We start from the raw sequence: 22,402 nt of genomic DNA, 5'->3' as shown, positions 1-22,402 counted from the left end.
GGCCATACCGTACTTTTAATTAAATGAGGAGTGGCCTCATCAAAACACAGTAGTGTGGATAAAATTTTCCTTTTTTTTATGGGAATTTGCTAGCCACCTTTGCCGAGGCAACTTCTCGGCTTGTGGCCCATCATTTGATGCAAAGATTGGCAGAAGTAATATGGGTGCAAAGGTGGCTAGCAAAAGCATAATTGCAAAAAATAGTAATCATTACTTGTAAAAAATAGTAATCATTACGGATTTGTGGTGAAGTGCTAAGTTTTAAATGAAAATTTATGAAAAAATGGAAGCAAAGTATTAAAATTACGAAAAAAAATACCAAAAGGATGCACTTACATATGACAATTACCGAACTATAAAGTTTGACTGTCTTCCGTCGGAAGTCCGAACGTTTTTTCGGAAGTCCGAACAAACCTTCGGACTTCCGAATGTAACCAATATTTTGGTTATGTCTACTGGCTTCCATTCGGAAGTCCGAAGTTTTGTTCGGACTTCCGACGGAAGCCAGTAGAATAGGGATAATTCCAAAGATTTTTATTTTCAAATTGAGTACAAATTCGAAAGATAATAGGGATATACATTGTGATCTTAGTGTCATGCAGGCAACTATAAATTGAAGCTTGATTTTGATGTTTTAGAATAAAAAAATGCAAAGAAAATAAATTACCAAACCCTGTTGTAAATGGCAACCTTCATGATTACCAAATCCTGTTCCAAGAGTCCGACTCGGAAGTCTGACTCTCTCTCTCTCTCTCCCTCATGATTACCAAACCCTGTTGTAAATGGCAACCTTCAAAACTCTTCCATGGAGTTTTCCACGTTAGAAAAGTCTTGAGGAAGAAGAAGGTGGTAGGTGAGAAGGTAATAAGTGCATACGGGTAGGGAGGGTATTCTTGTCATTTGGGATTTCTAAAAGCACTGACAGCCTCTATTTTACAAATAAAAAGAATGTACCCTTACTTAACAATTTAACCAAAATTTTGTATTTTTCTAACACTTTTTCCTAAGAAAAATGGATATTGTAATCTTTTTACACTTCAAACTTTGTGGCTTGACAACATTTTTATCATGGTAACTTGGTTGTTTTACCAAGAGAGATGCTAGCAAAGCATTAATTCATATGGATACAATAACGAAAGACAAAAATGAGAGCATATGATAGCGATAGGTACGCGTACGTGAAAGAATAAAAAAAAGGAAAGAGCCCAAGTCAGTACAAGATTTAATTTTGCTTTGAATTAAGGGAGATGATATTTTCACTCCCCCGCGTGGTTTACAGGCTATCGCGCGAATACGTAGGAAATAGTCCTACTTCCAAAGGGGGTGGGGACACCCTTCGTCACCAAAATAAAAAAATGATATTTTCACTCTCCTCGTTACGCGCACGCTATCAAATCAGTCAAATCACGTGGCGTGCAAGATTGGAGGAGACTCTCACCAGGGAAAGGTACGGTAAGACCCTCTCCATAGGATGATCCAAACCGTCCATCTTTTGCACCACAATGTAAATATGTTGTCCCTAGAAATCATTTCCATAAGATGATCCTGACCCTCTGATCTATGAAGGGATAATAGAAATCTCTATGTATCAGAAGGTTATGATCATCCTAGAGAAATGATTTCTTGGACACAACCTATTTACTGGTCCAAAAAAATGTACGGTTTGGATCATCTTATGGAGGGGGCCCTACAGTAATTTTGGAAAAATACTGGCCAATACGGCCACACACCGTATGAAATGTCGTGTGAACTCGCCTATCCTGGCTTGCGTACAGAAGGTTGATCTTCTGTAAAAGGGGAACATTTCCAGAACGGGACTCCGTTACATTGACAAAGGATTAGGTCAATTCCAGTGTTTTTAGCTTTTGGTGGGAATCCGAGTTCACTTCCTTGTCTTCTTGCGCATGTGTCGTAAACAGAAAGTTTCGTCTTTATTTTCCAAAACGGGTTTCCGTTTTCATAATAGCATCTTTCGTAGTGTAGAAAGCTACACGTTTCCCCATGCCCTTGCCGCCCACTTTTGATAAATGTATGCTGTCGTTTTCGTCTTTTGGTGAGTGGTGGGCCCACTTTAAAAGTTTATTAATCAGATTGGGCCCACTACCTTAACGTTTTCTCTGTTTGGAAGTCATTTACTCACCCCCTTTTCTTCCCTGTACCATCCCTTTTGTTTTGTTTGAAAAGAAGAACAGTCATAAATGCAGTAGAGGGGGAGAAATGGGGCGAATATATCACTGCCCTTTTATCTATTTTCTAATGCGACAAATTTCTTTGACGTGATGTATACGTGTAAATCGGTGGGTGATTCGAAGTAAAGCGCGTGTATACGTGTAGATCACTACGCGTGAAGGGATATTATTAGGTCTGTTCCCTAGAGTGGCGGCGAGTAGAAAGAGAGAAGTATTGAAGGGACTTGGGAATCTTGGGATAGGGTTTCATCTCAATCAAGAAGATTTCATGGAAGATCGGACTCTCTGATAATCGATTTTAGGGTTTCTCATTCTAAGATCAGGTATTTTGATCTCATTATCTTCTGTATGGTATAACAATTTTTTCTCTTTCAATGTTCATTTTTGTGGATTTTTTGACTTGATTCGGAGCAGATCTGTGGCTCTGGATCATGTGATGAAGGTTTTAATGGTGAAATGTTTATGGATCTGACATTTGAGAGTTTTTGAGGCTGAGATCTGTTAATTTATTGGATTTCTTCGTAAGAGGAGGTTGCAGTTTTGTGTAGATAGGGTTTTTGCAGATTGAAGAACTGTTAAGGAGGGATGAAGAGACCTCTAGGGTTTCTCAATCTCCGATCAGGTAGTTTCATCTAATACGAACGAATCTGTTACTCATTATCGTGTTTCTAACAATTTCCTTTTTAATCTTCTTTTGTGTGGATTTTTTACGCTGATTCGGAGCAGATTTTTGGCTCTGGATCAGGCGATGAAGGTTTTAACCGTGAAATGTTTAAGGATCTGACAATTTGAGAGTTTTTGAGACTGAGATCTGTTAATTTATTGGATTCCCCCGGATTTAGGTTACAGTAGGGTTTCTGCTGATTGAAGAACTGTTAAAAAAGGATTCAAGAGGCCTAGAGATCTGGATTTCGTTTTCTCAACTTTCCCGATGTTGCCTTTTTTCTAGGTTTCTTTCTTTTGAAGGAAAATAGGAGATGCCGGTATATAGATTTTGTAGTATCTGTGTTTTTGAAGCGTGTTGGAGAGATATTCTTGTGAGAAACCCCTATTATTATGCTGTTTCTTGATAAGATTGTGTGAAAAATACGGTCGGATCTCTATGAATGAGGGAAGGAGAGGTCAGAAGAGCTGAATTGCGTAGTTCAAACTTCTATTTCAAGGTCTTTGTGGTGTTTACTGAGTTTCTCTGTTTGTGTGTTGGGTCTCCATAGATGGCGGTCGATAAGATTGTCTGCCTCTAATATCCGATATGGTTAAGAGAAAAATTGTGGCTTGATGACCACGGATCAGTAGCATGAACATTAAAGATGGGGAAGGAGGCTAAATCTATAATTATTTATTTATTTATTTATTTGATTTTTGCACTCTGTAAAATGAAATGACTCAATTCATCTCCTATAGTCATAACCCATTTTACTGGAATTTCTGTCCCCACTTGGTTCCTCTACTTAAGAAATCCTATCTTTTCAATATAGATTCTGTACAACGCGATGGAAAAAAGGAAGAGTGAGAAAAAGGAAAATCGATGACCCATTTAAATTAGCAGGGATATATTGATTGGCTGGTTAGAGTGGTCAATGGGGGCCATCCAAGGTGAGGCTCGCCGGGTCAATAGTTCAGGTCCATGCTTGTTGGATTGTCCTTATGCCAAATTCGTGGGTGTTGCATCATACTATGATGCATATGATTTCTGGTGGATCACTCCTTATCTATAAAATTATTCTTTGGATCGATCTTGGAGAATTTTCTATCTTCTTTAATATCTTATTATCATTTGCTCCCCCAGTTGGCTCTTCTAAAATGGTTTGCCACTCGTCTCTTTAGCCTTGCAACTGTATGATAATTTATGTAATTTGATACTGCCAGCCGAGGTGATAGCTGTGCCAATTTCGCTTACATATACTTCTGAAGCAAACTTTCTCAGGGTAATAAGCTGATGCCAAATTTATAAAGTTTGAAACTACATTGAGTCAGAGGTGATGTTCAATAAACAGTCTTCTTCCCTGATGTTTCACTATCAGATGCATAAGATTTTATGTGCTGTTTTTTGAGATATGTTAGTGTTCAAGCTATGAGTATGAGGATGGATTGAGTGGTTACTCATGTTGGCAGATGTGAGAACTGGGTTGCACATTGGTAAGTAAATGAGGGCTTTGATTCTGCCGAGAAAATGATGCTTTGTGATTCTGCAGTGACTTAGATGGCAACTTTAAATCAATGCTATGTTTTTTGGAGACTGATTTCTGGATTTGCAGTAATTCACTCAGAGATCTCTCGAATTTGGATAGAAAAAAGAAGCAAGCTTGGATGGGAAAATTCCTTATGTTCAAATAGCTTCTCAGACTTTGGGTATATACCTCAGGTTGAACTAATCGAAAATTCTTTCTGTCTAAGGTTCCTCCGGTTTCATTTAGTTGATATTTTATATTTTCTAGTGGTACAAATTTTTATTCTAAAGTATTGTTACCCACTGATTCCATCTTTCAGTGATAACAGCTACAGGATAACTTCGTTGGAGTTTGGCATATAATTCTATCATGTTCGAGGAGAGCTGCAACTGTATAAACCTTAGAAACATTTGTCGGTTTGGAATAGCTGAAGTGAGCCATGAGCCACCGGATGACTTTGTTGGGAGTGTGGCATATAGTTCTATCCTAATCATAGCCACAAATATCTCTGATTTTTTCAAGATATCGCGATTGTCTCAACATTTTTGATAAAACGACCTGATCCCAAAATAAACCTGAGATTTTAATAAATATAGATATATTTTCATTTTTATTATTTACCATGAAAAATATTGCAATAATACCACGATATTTTTACGATATTTTTATTTTATATTTTCCAAAATTATATATTTTTATATTTTAAAATTTTTTTTTATCGTATTTCCTGATATAAATCCGAAAAATACAAAATTTAATATATCCTGTGAGTTTCCCTTGCCGAGAAATTCCTGTGAACAATATTTGTGACTTCAAGTGTGGGAACCTCCAGCCCAAGGTTTCCTGAAGTCAAGCTTCGACGGTTCAAGTAGAGGCAACCCGGGTCCAGCTGGCATATTGTGGGAGGGGATTCTCTGGGTGCTGTTACTTGGGCATTCTCTGAGTATCAGATATTTCCGAGGCGGAGGTTCGAGCTGTGCACCACCCAGTTCTAAAATGTTTCGATGAAGATTCCCTTGACAGAGCAGTGATTGTTGGAGACTCTATATTATTTGGTGGCTTGGAGGTTCTAAGGTTTTGCTCCATGGTGGTTTGCGCAGTACTTCAACGAGATTCTAGATTGGGTGGAAGGATCGTGGATATCGTTTGTCTATGTCAAGAGATCCGCTAATAGTGTCGCAGATAGATTAGCTCGGGAGGGTGCCGATAGGCCAGGGTTGGAGATGTTTGATTTTCTCCCCCCTGATTGTTACTTTGCTTTGTTTTGTTTGGCTTTTGTTTTTTCTTTCTGTTTGATCTTCTCTTGCATTTCTCGGGTTGACCTCCTCGGTCTCTCTTTGCCTTATTTATAATATTATCATGCCATTGAAAAAACAATGTGACTTAGATGCTAATCGGACTGTAATTTTATAAACCTTAGAAAGCTTTTATAGTTTTAGGATAGCTGAAATGTTAGATTGGACTTTATTTTTCTATACCCGGGAGCGAATATGATGAACATCTACTCATTTAGGGACATTTTTCATAGTTAGCTCCATACCATTGGTTGCTGGTGCAATACCTAGTGATGTTAGTGTTGATTGAATCGAATGTTTTTCCTTATGTTGTTAACCTTGCATATCTTTATGACCAGCAAATTGGAAACCCCGGTACCTGTTTTCGATTAACTTTACGCCATTATACGTGATACTTGTCAGTGATCTCCTGGAATCAGGGATTTTTTTTGCTAAGATCTTTAACCTATACCTGGCTTTCCATTTCTTTTCCCTCGAGGAAGATTACCCAATTCTTTTGGTCAAGATGGAATTTGTTACATTTTTATATATTTTCATTCTGAAGTATATTCTAATTTCCCGTTTCATACATGTATGTGCTGCAGGTCATATACGCGAGTTAAGAGTGTTGTATGGCTGATCTCTGCTCCTCTGTATTTTCTGTGTATGCATATGCAACTGTCATGCAGTGAAAGGGTTCAAGGATCACAACAAGCATAGCTCTGCCACAAAATGCATGATCTCAAAATTTCTTCGGCGGTAAAAAAAATAATTTCAGGGTGGGTTTTTCAAGCTTCTCTTCAGCTGCAGAGGCTTGCCAGAGTGCTCTTCTGAACACTTAAATCAGTAGGGCTTTATTCTTTCTTACCCTTAAAAAGCTTGGAGATATGCCAATATCCGAACATCAAGAGGTGTCTTTCTTTTTAACTAGCTTCTCCTAAATGCCATTAATTGAGGCAGTGTCCAAGATTTCAAATATTAATTGTTTTCTTTTCTATGGGCAGCGTGGAGTTATTCTTGGTCGGCTGTCTAGCGATTCTCTTGCAGGTGTACCCATCAAGAAAAGGAGATTACCATCAATTTGGTCCACATCACCTCCACCTCAACCATCTTCACAACCGGGGGAACCTGACCCACCACAGAAGGAACAATCTATCCCGGAGGCAGAGTCTTCGTCATCAAATGCAGATGGCCAGATGAAGGTCTCCATTAACATCAAGGATTGTACCTTGGAGGATGGAGGACGATGTTTAACTGATAGAAATATAAAATTGATGCCAAAAATTGAAGATTCTCTTGTATTAGATTTTCAGCATTCAAATGTTTTTGTCTCTCCTAGGTCTTGGGAGAAAATAGTCAGCGAAGAAAAGTTCATTCCAGAGGATAAGTTCATGTTTCGGAGAGTCCCTGAAAGTACCGAACTGCTATTAGCTCCGAAAGAAGCTTTAGGGCTGCCTATTGAGGAGGGTATAAATAGTGAAGGGAAGCTTGTGCCAAGTGATAACTACGCATTTCAGAGGGTTCCTGGAAACACCGAATTGGTGTTAGCATTAAAAGAACCTCTTGGGCTGCCTATGGAAGGCCAGAATAGTGGAGGGAGCTTTCAGGAGCAAAAGATTTTGGATAAGTATTCATTGGATCTTGATATTTTTCGTGGCAAGCAAAAGGATCTTGGTTCAGCTGAGGAACAAAATAATGCTCAGAACACAGGTTATGCAACTGAATCAAAAGTTGACCGCACTCATCTGCCTTCAAACAGATCACACTGGGATTTGAATACTACGATGGATACATGGGAGGGCCCTTTGGGAGAATCAATTGCGAACCACCCATCAAGTGGATCTGATGGGTTGGATCTGGGTGCCACACTTGATAAGAAGCCCTTGATATGCCCAACAGAGAGAGCTCTTAGAGAACCAGAAAGCACCCATTCATTTTCAGGGAAGAATACTGTTGTTGGATGTGTAGACAACATAAACCTCCCCAACCCCTGTAGACTTCCGGATGAATGTTATAAATCCAAGGCTCACCTTCATCCAGAGCTTAATCCCTCTCCTGGTTTCCCGTCACGGCTCAATTTGGGACCTGCTTGTCCATCTAATAGACTAAACCCGATGAGGGTATCATCTGATCTGGATTTGTCAGCAGAGCTGATGCCTTATTCTGGAAATTCAAAATTGGTTGACTGTAAAGCCATAAAACCTGAACCATATATGCAAGTTAGTAACATACATTTTAGAGCATTGGAAGAACACAATTTCAAATCAGTTGATAAGAAAATTGTAAAATCTGAATTATTTGAGTGTGATCAACGCCTCATGAGAGTGGATGCAATCAATCAGAAATTAATAGAGTTTAGAATTGTAAAATCTGAACCGGTTGAAGGGGGGAGTAAAGATGACCTTAAGACTGTGGAAGGAAAGTCAGGCCATTCGGATATTAATCCTTGTAGCATGGAAATGCCTATTAATGAGGGGGTAGCCCAGAAAACCAGTGAGATTGTGAATGCCTCAGACTCGGCTTCTGAATCTGTGGTTACTGACAATAAAGAAACTGTGACTACTGATGGTTTGTCAGGCATTTTGCAATTGCCCTGTTTAGAAGGTACGAATCCCCAATCATCCAAATCTACTTTGGGGGACACACTTATTGTAGATTCTCATTCAAATCGTGAAGTAGATGAAACTGATGAGGATGAGAAGATTAACATAAACGCAGGGGATGATAATTATGATTGTGATTACAAGTCAGATGGTGTTAATAACGTGGGCGATGCGGTGGTCAAGCCGCATAATGCCGATGATGATTATGAAGACGGTGAAGTTAGAGAACCTTTGGTTCATGGTGCTGTTGGGGGTATATGTGAGGAAGGAAAAGCAGAACAGGTAGATTGTGGAGATTCAATAGATAAGGAAACTGATGGTGCTGTTTGTCCCATGGATGATCAAGTCATGGAATCATCACATGTTGAGGATAGTGCTAATAAAACAGAGAATCCTGGCGAAACCGAGAGTGCTCATTGTATCGGAGAACAGGACAACGCTATTTGCAGTGAGAAGAATGATAGTATCGAAGAACAGGACACTATTTGCAGTGAGAAGAATGATAAGGTCATTAGTGTAGAGCCATGTTTACCAGAATCCTCTGCCATTGAAGTGCCAGCAACTGGATCAAGTAAGAAGAGAATCGTAAAGCTTGTTCGTAGGGTACAACGGGGTCACTTGGGAAGGGATGGCTTGAAGAGACTGGAAACAATGTCTGATCAAGCAGTTAGTGCAAACCAAGAGGCGACCATGGAATGTGCTAAGAATGACACGGAAACCAAAGTTGAGAATGCTAAAGGAATTAACCCAGCAGAAAAGAGCCATACACATTTTCCTCAAAAGGAGTCATTTGTAAATGGTGGTCAAGCAATTAAAAATGCCATTGGTAGGGCCAATCGAGGTCGGATAATTAATTTGGCTCGAGGCCCTAATGGATTATCTTCAGGAAGAACAAGGCCCATTCCGTGCAGGTCATTCTCATCGCGGTTTGAAAGAGAGAAATTTCCTGATAAATTACATCGCAGAGCGAGAAGGTGATACTTTTTTGTTCTCTGGCTAGCTGTTGTCATTACTTTTTTGTTCTCTGGCTAGCTATTGTCATTACCTTTTTCCAAATGCATTGTTATTTGATTTTTCTTGTCTTTTTCAGAGATGAAAGCTGCATGGACGGGTTCCGGAAATTTGGAAGAGATAAGAATCAAGATCAACCAGTTGAAATTTCTGGATCTGATTTTATGCATGTCAGAGGACGTGTTGAAAACCCTTTAGATACCCAGCATGGTAACTGGAATCCTGATCAAGATTTTAATTCTGAACACTATACTACTAGTAATACTGGTTTTCGATTCCCTAGAGCTAAGAATGCAGCTGCAGTTGCTGCCATGAAGTTTGAATGCAATGGCCGTGTTGTTGCACAAGATGGTTCTATTAAAAGTGCTGGGAGGCCAGGGAGGAAACTTGTAAATGATGAATTGCAAAGTTACCGACATCCATCATTTAAAAGACGGCGATCACCCGGAGGGAGAGAAGGGCCCATGTCGTCATTCGGTATGCAACTGTCACGCAGATCTCTGAGAGACCTCAGCCCTGATAGGTGCATTGGTGGCGGTGCCCTTGATATGGTTGCACTGAGGCACGAAGAAAAAATCATGAGGGGTTTGCCAGATGAGATGATGGAATTCCCACGGCGACAACCTCAATATGATCACGTAGAGGGTCCTTTCCCTTTTGTTCGGAGAGAGAGGAGCTTCTCACCTATGCAGAGGAGGGGTCCTTTACTTGTACCTCGCATCTGCTCCAAATCTCCTCCAAGATCCAGATCTCCTGATGGGTTTGATGGACACCCAGAACTAATGCATCGCAGATCTCCACCAATTTTCAGAGTGGAGCGGATGAGATCACCTAATCAACATCCTTGTTTTACTGAAGAAATGATGCGAAGAAGGCATGGTTCCCCTCCTCCTCACATTACCCAATTGAATAATGAAATGAGAGATATGAGACCTTCAGGGGAGCACGATCATCCCCGTTCTTTCATTTCCCATACGAGCCCATCGGGCAGGGTTTTGCAGAGAAACATTAGGAGGCTTGATATGATAGACCCTCGAGAAAGGACAGAAGGTGACGAGTATTTTGGACCTTTAAATCCAGCACAATTTGATGAGTTTGCTGGTGATGAATTTGTGGATGAGAGACACAAGGGTAGTAATAGACGTGGGGCAGTTCGTTCTATCAGGCCTTATGATGCTGATGCTGATGCTGATCTCAGAGGCTTCCGTTATCATGTGGAAGATGGTTCTAGGCCATATAGAATTTGTGCTGAAGCTGATGTAGAGTTTCATGAGAGGGGCAGTTCAAGGGAGTTTGATGGGCGTGTTATGAATCGAGTAGGGAACCCTAGGAGACCGAGAAGCATAGAGGAACAAGAAGATAATTACATGCATGGTGGGCAGGAATGGCAAGATGATGGTTTCAAGGATTTTGTCCGGATGAAACGAGGAAGGTTCTAATAGAACTCTATTTTTGGGGGTGTGGTGGGATGGGGTGGGGCATCACGAAAAATGAGTCCAATGGGGTTTAAACTATGGAGCAAGTTGCGACTTATATTCAGTTCTATATGACCCATTGGAGCAAGTTGCAGACCTATTTTCAGTTCTATATGAAGGTTACATGCTGAAAGCAACCTATGGGTTTAAACGGATCAATAGAGAATTCAGGTTGGCTGTTGGGGTAAATTTGTGTCTTGGCTTCTGTCAAGATGGAGTCATGGCTTTAGTTGGTTTACATAATGCAATTATGGCCCGGGATACAACTGGTTAGCATTTTCATGCACTCACACAGTTATTTGATGGAAGAGCTTTTTGAAGCTCTTCTTAAATTTCTTCACCTTCATCAGCTTTTATAATTTTGCTCAGAGAGTACGCAGCAAGGAGTCTTTCTAATTTCTGTCATCAAGCACCTTTCAATGGCGTCACCATTCTTTCTAAATTCTGTCATCAAGCACCTGGCCAAAATAGCTTAACCTTGACCTGTCACCAACAGTACTGTCTCTCTCCCCCTACTTCAAATTACTACAAGTGGCCCATCAAAAAAAATTGCCTGCCTTCTGCTGTCTGCCTTGACTATTTGAGGTAATGGACTGACCTCTACATCCTTGCTAGCTACTTGTGGATCTGTGGACTTTTATCTGCTGGTTGGATTGAGCGACAGATGCGTTGTGATCTAATTCTTGGTATGTCAGGGTTAAAGTCACATGTGATTGATTGGAATATCTTGTGGTTGAGCAGACCTTTTTTAAGATCGATTTCTTGGGGTTTTTTTGTTTTTTTTGTTTTTGCTTTTGATTATAAATGTGCTCATATGATGTGTAAATCACTGGTAAGAAAACAGACACCATCCGTTTGAATGTGAGGAAGGTTTCCACGCGAAGCTGGATAGATATTTGTGTTTCAGAACTTGGAACAGTTATAGGTGGCTTATTTCTCTCATTGATAGACATCTTTGGAGTGGTGGGGAAATGTGGATTCTCAAATCATTGAAGCTGTATTTAAGAAGTTGGAGAGTGGTATTTGGGGTGATTAAGCTGTGATTCTGAAGAGTTCGCTGTGGGCACTGAAGTTTAAAGATCAAAACGGCAAAAAAAGTCAGATTTGATTGGATTAGTGGTCTGAGGTGCTTTCTTTGAACTCTCCTCAAAACTATTTTGGATTACCAGGAATTTAGCATGATGAATTGCTTTATGAGCTGGTATGGACACTGCATGTTCTTGATGGGGGAGCATTTGGTAATCTTCTTGAGATTTCTTTAGAATTGAAGAGCTGCCGATTTGGATGTTCAACTTATGGCCCCTCTGTGGCTATCTTTCTTTGACTATATTGGTAATTGGGGCTTGGATCTGATGGAGCTATATGGTGTGTTTGGAAGTCAAGTCCTTCCTTGATGGCCCATTTCCAACTGGGTGGCATGTGTTGAACTATTTCTGCATCTGAACGGAAATCGTGTAAGCTAGTTTCTCTGATAGAAGTTCATCTGAAGCCTAACTTTTCAAGGTGGAAATTAGGAATCAGAGATATAAGGGCCACATGGGTGGTTTGACTTTATGCCTTATTGTCTGCTTTTAACTTCGAGATTGACGTATGAAATTGTAGCAGAGCAACTTCTGTTTTCTATGGGTTTGTTCTGGTTCAGGGCTCAGTCTCTTGTAGTTGGTAGATCTTCTCTAGACCACAACAGAGAGATGTGAACCAGCAACAGAATGCTTACTCCACCAAGCAACTAAAACCAAGGTTGATGTTGCTAAACCCAGAAGAGGCACCATTGCCATTATCAGTTCACTTATCTCTTCACTAGAAGAATGAGATTGGTACTAGGAAAGTGAGTTGAGTCAAAGCCTCCATTCTAATGGTGTTAGTCTTCAAATACAAAATGATATGCGAGAATTATTCACATTAGCTCCTCAAGGACGATCAACTAAGTGATGAACTCTTTGGAGATTTAGTGAGATGTTACATTTTCAGCGCATTAATAATTTAGGAGAAAGTGAAGGTAACTTACTAAAAATACATACTTATTGATAAAGTGGGGTGGTACAAAAGTTGTGATAAAGGCTCTTGATAGTTGAGTTTATTCAAAGTAAGGGTGTTAGGGACGTTTTCTATGGACTAATATTGTATAATTTTAAAGCCCTTGCTTAACCTATGAGAGAAAATTGCAACTGTAGTCTTTCTATGCAAAATAGATTATGCTTAAACATGGGAAATGATAAATGTGCCCCTTTTCTTCACTTGGGACACCCAGCATTGTGGAGTTTTTATTAGGGCTGCAACTCGAGCCGGGTTTTACCCGACCCGCATCGACCCGACCCGAAAATAGCCTGGGTTGGGTTCAGGTTTAATGGGTTTCGGGTCGAGCCGGGTTGAGCATTCAAAAGCCCGCATGAATCTCGGTTGAGCCGGTTTGAAGGGGCCCGACCCTACCCGAGTTACATAAGTTATAGTATGTACATTTTTTTCTATTGTTAGTTAAAAGTTAAAAGTTAAAACCCACGCACCCACTGTTATTGTATGTGAGTGTAATTTCTGCTTCTATGAGTTGAATTGATTCAAGTGTTTGATTCAGCATTGTTTGATTGTAATTACAACATTGTTTAGCATTGTTTGATTCAAGTGTAATGTGAGTGTAATTACATCATTTTTTGATTCAAGTGTAATTTCTGCTTCTATGAGTTGGAGTTGCCTTGCCAAAACCCGACCCGACTCGAGATTTATCATGGGTAGGGCCGGGTTTGGGAATCGTGGGTTTTCCGGAAAAAAAAACCCGACCCGTGATATTTCTCGGGTAGGGGGTTGGGTTCTCCAAAACCCGACCCCGACCCGAGTTGCAGCCCTAGTTTTTATTTTCCAAAATTTGGAGAAGTGCTTTCCAAAGTAAAATATTGAAAACCTTGCAAAAGGAGATGGTGGCTTCCATAATCATCAGACAGAGTCAAATAGGGGTGCAACTCGGGTCAAAATACGGGTTGAACCCGACCCAAGTTGCACCCCTAGACTCAAAGCCATTTCTCTTCTCCTGCATTGTGGAGTTGGGTGCTCGTGAAGACAGACTTTGTTCCATGGAAAATAAATTTTCCAGCATTTGGTGAACTAATTGTCAATGGCTTCGTATTTTCAAAATTAAGAAGTTTACTAGGTGAAGAAAATTATTGAAAGTAAAACTTTTTCATGAAAAAATATTCCTTGGACAAGTAGATTTGCAATTTTTTGCTCACTAGGGAAAGAAAATTATTGAAACATGAAAATTTTTTTTATGGAAAATAAATTCCAGAGTCCAATAGGTTTGCAATTTTCTTTACAAAGGAAAAAATTCTGATTTTGGAAAAATAATTCCACATCTGACCCGAATTCATCAATTCCTATCTATTATGTCTCGAGATATGAACAAGCTCTATATTAGTTAGCCACAGCATAAACAGGCTACCCCATAGATTATCTCCATTGGATGATCATAACCGTCCGATTTGTATAGGGACTTAAAATTATAGAAACCTCTATAGATCGTACGGTTATGATCATCCTAAAGCCTATTTACATTATAGATGCAAGGGCTCTATTTATGCAAGGTCCAGATAATGGCCCTTGAATAGATCCACGCCATTTTTAACGTTGAGAAACTGAATTCAGTTGCACTTAACCAAGGGCCCTTCTTTAGCCCTTTGCATAAAGAGGGTCCTTGCATCTATCATTCCTCAAGTAAGAAATAGAATAATGCTAGGAATGCACTAAATTTACAATTTTATACATACAATATTACACATTGGTGCTAATATTGCACATTGGTGATAATCTATTGATTTGGTAGACAACCTTTAATCTGATTCACGGCTTTTCATCCCATGGTGTTTTGGGATACCCCAATGTTCATTTTCTTGAGAAAAAATTGCACAGTTTTAGGCCTTTTTCAGAGGAAAGAGATTAACAAGGAAGTCTTGTTCTTGGTGACCTTGGCTCGACTTGATAGACTATTACAGGGGGGGCCAATGGGTCAAGGTCGATCTTGAATGGAGATTTCAATCCAAGATTGAGATCTCAATCAATGGGTTAAACCCATATTAAAGGATGCATTTTTTCATTATTCTTGATTTAGGATCAACCCTCTAACATTCAGATAGGAGGGTTAGGATCAACTGGCCCATCTAACGGACGGTTTGGATCGGAGTGCCCTCATCAAAATACAGTAATGCTGATAACAATCATAATACAGTAGTAGTGCTGATGACATTTCTCAAAAAGAAAATATACAGAAAAAAGAAGTTTGAAAAGAAAAGAAAAGGAAAAAAAGAGAAACAGTTTCCCTCATAAGATTGTACAAGTACTCATTCTTTGACAAATCTCAGAATTAGCAAAGGTAAAAATGGGAAACCCACAAAAATTTCAGCAATGAAATCCAATATAATGAAAAACCATGCTAGAAATATGATGAAAAAGGGTAATCTCAGTAACTTACAGAAGGAAAATATGTGGTTTTGATACTCAGATATGAGTTACAAAGTATTGTCCCTGACCTTCAACTGAAAGGTCTCATAGAGCTGGGATTATCAATATCATCATCGCATAACCAACATAATTTCATAGAAAAAACTGAGAAAACAAAGAATCAGAAAGGGGAGAAGAAAGCTGTTTTGCTATAAATTAAGAGAGAACAGAAGAAAAAAAATGTAAAATTAAAAAGGAAGAAAAGATATGGGTGCAGAGAACAGGAATGAAAGGGAAACACCAAAATACCCATTTACAGAATTAACAGGTTGATCTAGAAAGAAGAGGATTCCTCTGCTTTGGGGAGCAGATGAAAGGCCTCTCTTTCTTTCTTTCTGTCTCCAATGCGAAAAATGGGTTGGAAGTGAAGGGTTTTAATAGTGAAGCTAGGGTTAGGGTTAGGGTTAGGGTTAGGGCAAGTGTTGGGGAAATACCAAAATGCCCATGTACATCAGCTACGTAATTCTCATTTTTAATCGGCACGTTTGGACTCATTAGCCACATTCACTATGAAAATAACAAGAGGAAGATTCCCATAAAAAAATGGGAAATGTTATGAGCACTAGGGCACTCCTCACTTTATTAAAAGTATGGTATGGCCCATCCAAACCGTCCATTAGATGGGCCACAGCCTAAATAGGTTGTGCCCCAAAATCATTTCCATAGGAATATCCTAACCCTCCAATCTAAATGATAGAATCAACCTATAGAAATGATTTTCGGGGCACAACCTATTTACGCTATGGCCCATCTAATGGACGGTTTGGATCATCCTATCGTGCGGGTCATACCGTACTTTTAATAAAGTAAGGAGGAGTGCCCTCATTAAAATACTGATAACATTACAACAGGAAGATGTAAAAAACAGAAATTACCTTGCATGACTTGTTGTTGAAGAATTGCATGAGTTTTTGGGAAAGTTTTGGATGATTAAGAAGTTGTTTGGAGAAGAGATTCTGGGGGAATGGTTGAGATTCTAATGTTAATTCTGTTAGCGTGTGAGAGATCTCACCGTTGGATCATTAAGGGAAAACGTCACTATGTTAAAAAGCATACAGAATTGAAATTATGTGGCTTTAATGGGCACCTTTGTTAAAAAGCATAAAGGAAGGGGTAGGATTGAAAACATGTGGGTTGAATGAGTGCCTTTGTTAAAAAAAGTCAAAAAAAGTGATAGGTAACTCTCACAGAATTTTGGGACAAAGAATTGTACTTACCACATCATAGGTTGATCTAAACCGTCCATGTGATGGACCACAACATAAATAGGTTGTGCCTGTAAAATAATTTCCACAGGCTGATCCTAGCCCTCCAATCTATTGAGGTTTCCATAATTGTTGTTCCTCTTAAGGTGCCCAGAATTCGTCCATATTTTTACAAGTGTCCTGCATTCATAATATCAAACTTTCTGTAATTTGACCCGCACATAGTGAATAAGGAAAAATAGTTTTTTCGTCATCGTTAGGGGTGCAACTTGGGTCTCAACCCGACCCAACCCGAGGAACCCATATTTTCCAACCCAACCCGATTTGCAATTTCCTCAACCCGATTTCCAATTCGGGTTGGGTCGGGTTGACCCGATTTGATATGGTACCAATTGTTGACCACCTCAACTCAAGCCGGGTTGTTTTGGATTTTGAGAACCAATAGTGAGTCACCAATAATCAGTTTTTAACTCACAATCAGTTCTCAAAATCCAAACCAAACAGGGACTAACAATTAACAAAGGGAAATGTTATCCGCACTACTATATTTTGATGATCACACTCCTCACTTTATTAAAGTACATTATGACCCGCACCATAGGATTATCCAAACCGTCCATTGTGGAGTGTGGAGACTATTTCAATGTTGAAGAAGGAAAACACATATACTTAACTTCTTCATATGGAACCCAAATTCGGGTTTCGGGTCGGGTTAGGTTGCCCAACAGCCCGACCCGACCCGACCCAAGTGAAAAAAAAAAGAAGTCAGGTTGGATTTGGTATCTTTTGGGTCTGGTTCGGGTTTAGGTTGAGTTTTACTAACCTGGGTTGAGTTCGAGCTGAAGGCTTAGGCTACCTGACCCAAATGAAACCTGACAAATTTTATTTTTTTCATTTTTTTAGTTTTTAGTTTGTACATTTAAAGCTTAAAAACTCAAGGTTGGCTTGGAACTTGGAGCGGATCGGGTTCAAGTAGAAAAAAGTGGTTCGTCGGGTCGGGTCGGGTTCGGATTGAGTAAATGGTTCCTCTGGTTGGGTTCGGGTTGGCCTCAACCCGATCCAACCCCCGAGTTGCACCTCTATGATTAGGGCTGCACAAAAAACCGGCCAAACTGATAAACCGAACCGAACCGGGCCTTTCGGTTTGGTTCGTTTTTTCTCAGTATTGATTTGGTCACTGATTTGGTCACGGTTTAGAATTTTACCAAACCAATCCCATTGGTCCGGTTCACGGTTTTAAGTTTTAATCCGAAAATTAACCGAGTCGAACTGAGAAATGGAGAAAAAGATGAACTGATTTGGTTTGGCTTCTAATCTTAGGAGAAGAAGAAGGGAGAATGTCAAAGGGAAACAATTTTGGAAGAGATAATATTGTTGCTTATTTCTTAGTTTTTTAAATATTTTTCCAAATTTCCTACTTTATTTACACAGAAAAATAAAAGATACCTTGAACCTAGTCCATTTTTACTTAAGAGAAACCTTCAATCCTCTAAATTAACTATATTTACATCATTTTTCTCTAAATTGTGAACTCCGTTTCTTTGGCAACTTGATAGTTTTACCAAAATTACTTCCACCAAATCTAAGTAATATGAAAGGAACGGGTAAGATAATGAAGAGGGTTGATCTAGTAAGCAACACATAGTATAGATAGAGCAACCTAAAGATTGCAGCTAGTAGAAAACAACCCTAACCCTTGGATCAATAGTCTGTAAAATCAACAACAAAAAATGATCAATTAGATTACATCCAACGGGTAGAATAATGGACCAACTGAATGGGCTGGGCTATGGCCAATCGACATGGTGGCCCACCACCTCGTGTTCTAAGAATCGTGGACCCTTGGCATGATCAGAGCCGTTGATCTGGTGGGCCATCAAAAGATTGAAAATCCCTTTCCATATTAACGGAGTAAACCAAGGATCAACTGTTTGGTGTGGGACCAGATCAAAGGCCACCAGGGTCATTGATCCAGAGCCGTTGACCGTACCCAGATGGCAACCTGTCATTGGCTACAAGTGACAGATAAACAACACTCGGTATATGTACGCTCATTTACCAATACATACCCTACTTTTACCAACATTTTCTGATTTGTTCAAGGTAATATCCAAAAAGTGATAATTTCATAGTGAAATTACCCAACCCAACCCAAGGAAATGCCAAACAAACCCAACCCAAAATCAGGTTGAAACCGCCGGGTTCAGGTTGAGCCCGACCCAAGTTGCACTGCTCTTCATCACTACCTTCCAAATTACAATTTTACACATACAAATTTTCAGTAGTTTTTCTACCCAAACAGGTGAACATGAGAAGTCAAAAGAAACAACGGCATGTGTTACGGTCAAGAAATGGGAGCACAGCTTGATACGGGACAGGCTTAAGTGTTTCATAATATCTAGAGCTTTTGGCGTATTGGTCAGGTATCTAACATTTGGTATCAGACACCACATCACGTGTTCGAGTAATGAGTCATGGGAGGGGTGACTTTTGGAGAGGGCTATTTAGTAAAAAGCTATAGTGAATGCCCCCAAAGTGAAGTTACCACATAGTGGGCCACCACCTAAGAGGCGAACTGTAGAAAGGGCTACCTAAAAAAAAGGCCAGCACAACGAATGCGAAAGCGTGGTGGAACATTACGGTCCTAAGTGGGGGCTTGCCTAGGTAAGGGACTAGGTGGGACCCAGCCTGGTACATGAGAGGTTAAAAGGGCCTAGCCTAAAATGTTCCATCAACTCTGGAGCTTTTGGTTGGTTAGATACCTACCACAAGGAGAAGATGCCGTATTAGAAAGTGGCGATCATGTTGAGTTTGTTGACGGTCTGTGTCGTCTCATCTATCCCCTTTCTTTAGATCTTACCCTACTAAAAGAGTAAAATTGGTTAGATCTTACCCTACTAAAAGAGTAAAATTGGAACTTAAAAATATAACAGGTAATGAAAACCGACAGACATTGACTTTAGAGATGGTTTAAAGATTAAATGGCAAAAATCCCAAAATACAACGTGGTACCTTTCTTATTTCAAAAGAAGAAGCTGATTGAAGAGGGAGCTAAGCAGCTAAAGCACCCAGCTCCAAGAAAGAGAGATGGGATTTTATGTAAGTTGAAGGGCCACAGAAAGAGTTGCCAAATCCCCACGACATCTGATTTCATTTGGTTGGTTAGACCATCAATCTAAAACCTCTAGGAGACTCTCTTTCGTAAGGAGGTTTATCATATTTTTACATAAGCAAGTGCACCTGCAAAAGCTGGAAGAACTGTAACTGGAGTATGGAGAGTGAAAGAGGACTCTCCACCAGCAAGAACAGGAGATTCATCTCTCAAAATGAAAAAGAAGAATAAGAGGTTCAGTGATGAACAGATCAAGTCTCTGGGGTGTCTGTTCAAAGAGGAGACGAAGCTCGAGCCAGGGACAAAGCTGCAGGTAGCGAGAGATCTCAGGCTGCAGCCCTTCAGGTCGCGATATGGTTCCAGAACAGGAGAGCCAGGTGAAAATCGAGGCAGCTCGAGCGGGACTACAACGTGCTAAAAGACAGTAATGATGCTCTGGCATCTAGTTTTGATTCTCTCAAGAGAGACAAACAGTGCCTACAGAAACAGGTCTACAAACTCCTTTCCCTTCCATTCTCACTCATTTACCCCAATTGAGCTTTTTCGAGGGGGTTACTTCCTCTCAATAGACCATCTAAACTAGAGTTTACTAAGATTTTGCTGTGGTTTTACAGTTGCAGAGCCTGCGTGATCAGCTGGAAAAACCTGAGGAGAGCATGGATGGTGAATCAAATAATGGAGAGACCAAGTGTGGTGAATGTGAAGAGAAACCCAACTGGTCGGTGGAAGAGGGGGCAGATGTAGGATTGTTTGTGTGTTCAGACGGTGAGAACAACAAAAACAATGAGGTCTCTGGGCAGGAAGAACCAGACCTGAATAAGATAGCACAAGTTGGGGAAATCTCCTTAACATTCACAGACAGGTGCTGTGACTTTGATTCTGGTTATTTTTCCAACCAGTCTTGTAGCTATTTCCAGTGGTGGGAGTTTTGGGACTGAATGAAATCTTATTGAAAGGAAATTGTGGTATGATTTTGTTGTGTAGATAGGAAGCAGAAGGGAAGTGTGGCTATTTTGGCGTGCTGGAGCACGACCAATAACTTTGATTGCCCATGAATATAAGATCTTGAGGATGTCAGAAACTGTTTAGAATCCTCAACCCTTTCTTCTCTAAATGCCCTTGCAATCAGAAACAATAAATCTAGGAATTCATAGTGTACAGAAAGTATAACTACACTGCGGGCTTCAGATTTGTTCTCCCCATGGAAGAGTAGCACGCTAGATACATGTTGCCATCTAGTAAATTACACGGAAAAAGAGAGCTGGAATGAACACACAAAGAAACGAAGAAATTGAAAGAAGAGAGAAAGGAAAGAAAGAGGAAGCAACAAGAGAGAAATAGGAAAAGAGACCATGTACTAGTGTGTTTGTATGAATTGGAGTGCAGATGCGTGCCTGCCAGCATTGTCATGGACATGCCCAGAACCAAAATTAAAAAGAGGCCCATGCCATGTTTATGGTAATTGCACTCACCCAAAAAAAAAACTTTATGGTAATTGTACAATCTGTATTGTGTTAGGAGAAACAAAAAACCAACCTCTCACCTGACTGGTTTTCCTTGCAATTTTCCTTCGATTGTAGGCATTACAGAAATAGATGAATGAATAATTGCAGGGGACAAGACTAGAATGAGAAAGTGGAATTTTCAATAGTAAAAACCCAAAATCAGAAAACATTCACCACCAGAAATGAAAGAATTTTAAGTATAAATCCAGGAATAAAAATAGGCAACTTGCAAGATTTGAGAAAAAACTGTCAGAGATATCGCAAGATGCTAAGAAACTCAACAATTGGGGCGTGAAGAGTCGCTGGAATGGATATTACAATCAAAGGTAACTCTATCAATGAAGCTATCACCAGCTGCAAATGTAAATTTTAATTTTGTGTTTCTACTGCCTGTAAGTTGGTCTCTGTTTGGCTACAAACATGAATAGGGATCACCTTGAACTTACGTTGCCAAATAAGATCACCCGAATTATTATTTTTCTTTTGTACCAGAATCAAATAGAGAAACTTGGGCATCGAGAAAGTATAGCATAAAAGAGTTGCGGCGTTGTTTTCGGAGACGTAGGGCTAAGTAGCAAAGTAAGTCCAAGGAAGGCTGAGAAACAAATTTCTTGAAGAACTTTGGAGCTCTCGCCAACCTCGTGTGTAGTTGAAGATTTTGCATAATGACCTCAAGTCAAAGCCCACCATCATTGTTGATGTAAAACCAAAAATGGCTGTAAAATGGCTCAGTTAAATGGTTTGTATGAGTTTGGAGATGCAGAATAGCAGTGTGCGTTTCTTCGGCCAGGTGCAACCTAGTCAAAGTGAGTTCTGGTGTTCCCCCTACATTGTGTTTGAGTGCGTGTTTTGGGAAGGGGGAGGGTGGGTATGATATTTCTGTTTCTGCCACCTTTTCTATCCGTTCCGCCCCCATCATCTGCTTTTTATAATATTTAAATTGATTTCTTAAAGGACAAAAGTCAGAAAAACTAACTTTTTCCATTAGAGAGCAAGTGGAGAAAGAGGAAGAAAGAAAGAGATCATGGGGCTTCCATTCAACATCAAATTATCGTCGAGGAAGAGGAGGAGAAAGAAAGAGAGAAGACACGGTGCTTCCATTCAATGTCAAATTCATCGTCTCTATACATATACATTCTTTTTTTGCGACTCATCACTGGGCATGATTCTCATTCTCCAAGGGAAACACAAATAAAATTGTCTTGAAACAATTGTTTAAAACTCGGGCATAGAGTAAAACTCGGTCCAAGTAAAAAGTAGTCGAATTGAGTCAACTTGGGGGAGTTGACACTAGAATATGGGAGTTTTTAAACAGTGCCCCCCCCCCCCCCCCCCCCAAGTATAGAAAATCATCAAAGCTCTTCTCTCTTTT

At 39.9% G+C, this 22,402-nt stretch overlaps 1 protein-coding gene and 1 non-coding gene across 3 annotated transcripts; one reads left to right on the top strand and one right to left on the bottom strand.

The window, feature by feature from the left end:
* The first annotated feature begins 2,348 nt into the window (after positions 1-2,348).
* Positions 2,349-12,364, top strand: LOC143873547 (uncharacterized). Of its 2 annotated transcripts, XM_077376822.1 has the most exons (5): positions 2,349-2,512; positions 2,604-2,811; positions 6,240-6,545; positions 6,639-9,211; positions 9,328-12,364. In XM_077376822.1, exons 3-5 carry the CDS (start codon positions 6,522-6,524, stop codon positions 10,685-10,687), a joined length of 3,957 nt encoding a protein of 1,318 aa, XP_077232937.1. In that variant the 5' UTR covers positions 2,349-2,512; positions 2,604-2,811; positions 6,240-6,521; the 3' UTR covers positions 10,688-12,364. The 2 variants fall into 2 exon arrangements, with proteins under 2 accessions (XP_077232937.1, XP_077232936.1); XM_077376821.1 differs by lacking the exon at positions 2,604-2,811.
* Positions 12,365-15,193: 2,829 nt separating this feature from the next.
* Positions 15,194-15,293, bottom strand: LOC143845788 (small nucleolar RNA snoR69Y). The gene has a single exon (XR_013234528.1). It is a non-coding gene; the product is annotated as a small nucleolar RNA snoR69Y (small nucleolar RNA).
* Positions 15,294-22,402: the final 7,109 nt, after the last annotated feature.

This window comes from Tasmannia lanceolata, unplaced genomic scaffold (genome assembly GCF_043159265.1).
Source record: "Tasmannia lanceolata isolate RefF3 unplaced genomic scaffold, GAP_Taslan_0.1 ptg000002l, whole genome shotgun sequence".
In the NCBI taxonomy this organism is placed as follows: Eukaryota; Viridiplantae; Streptophyta; class Magnoliopsida; order Canellales; family Winteraceae; genus Tasmannia; species Tasmannia lanceolata.
The sequence above is the reverse complement of the archived record's forward strand: the minus strand, read 5'-3'. Positions and strand labels throughout refer to the sequence as shown.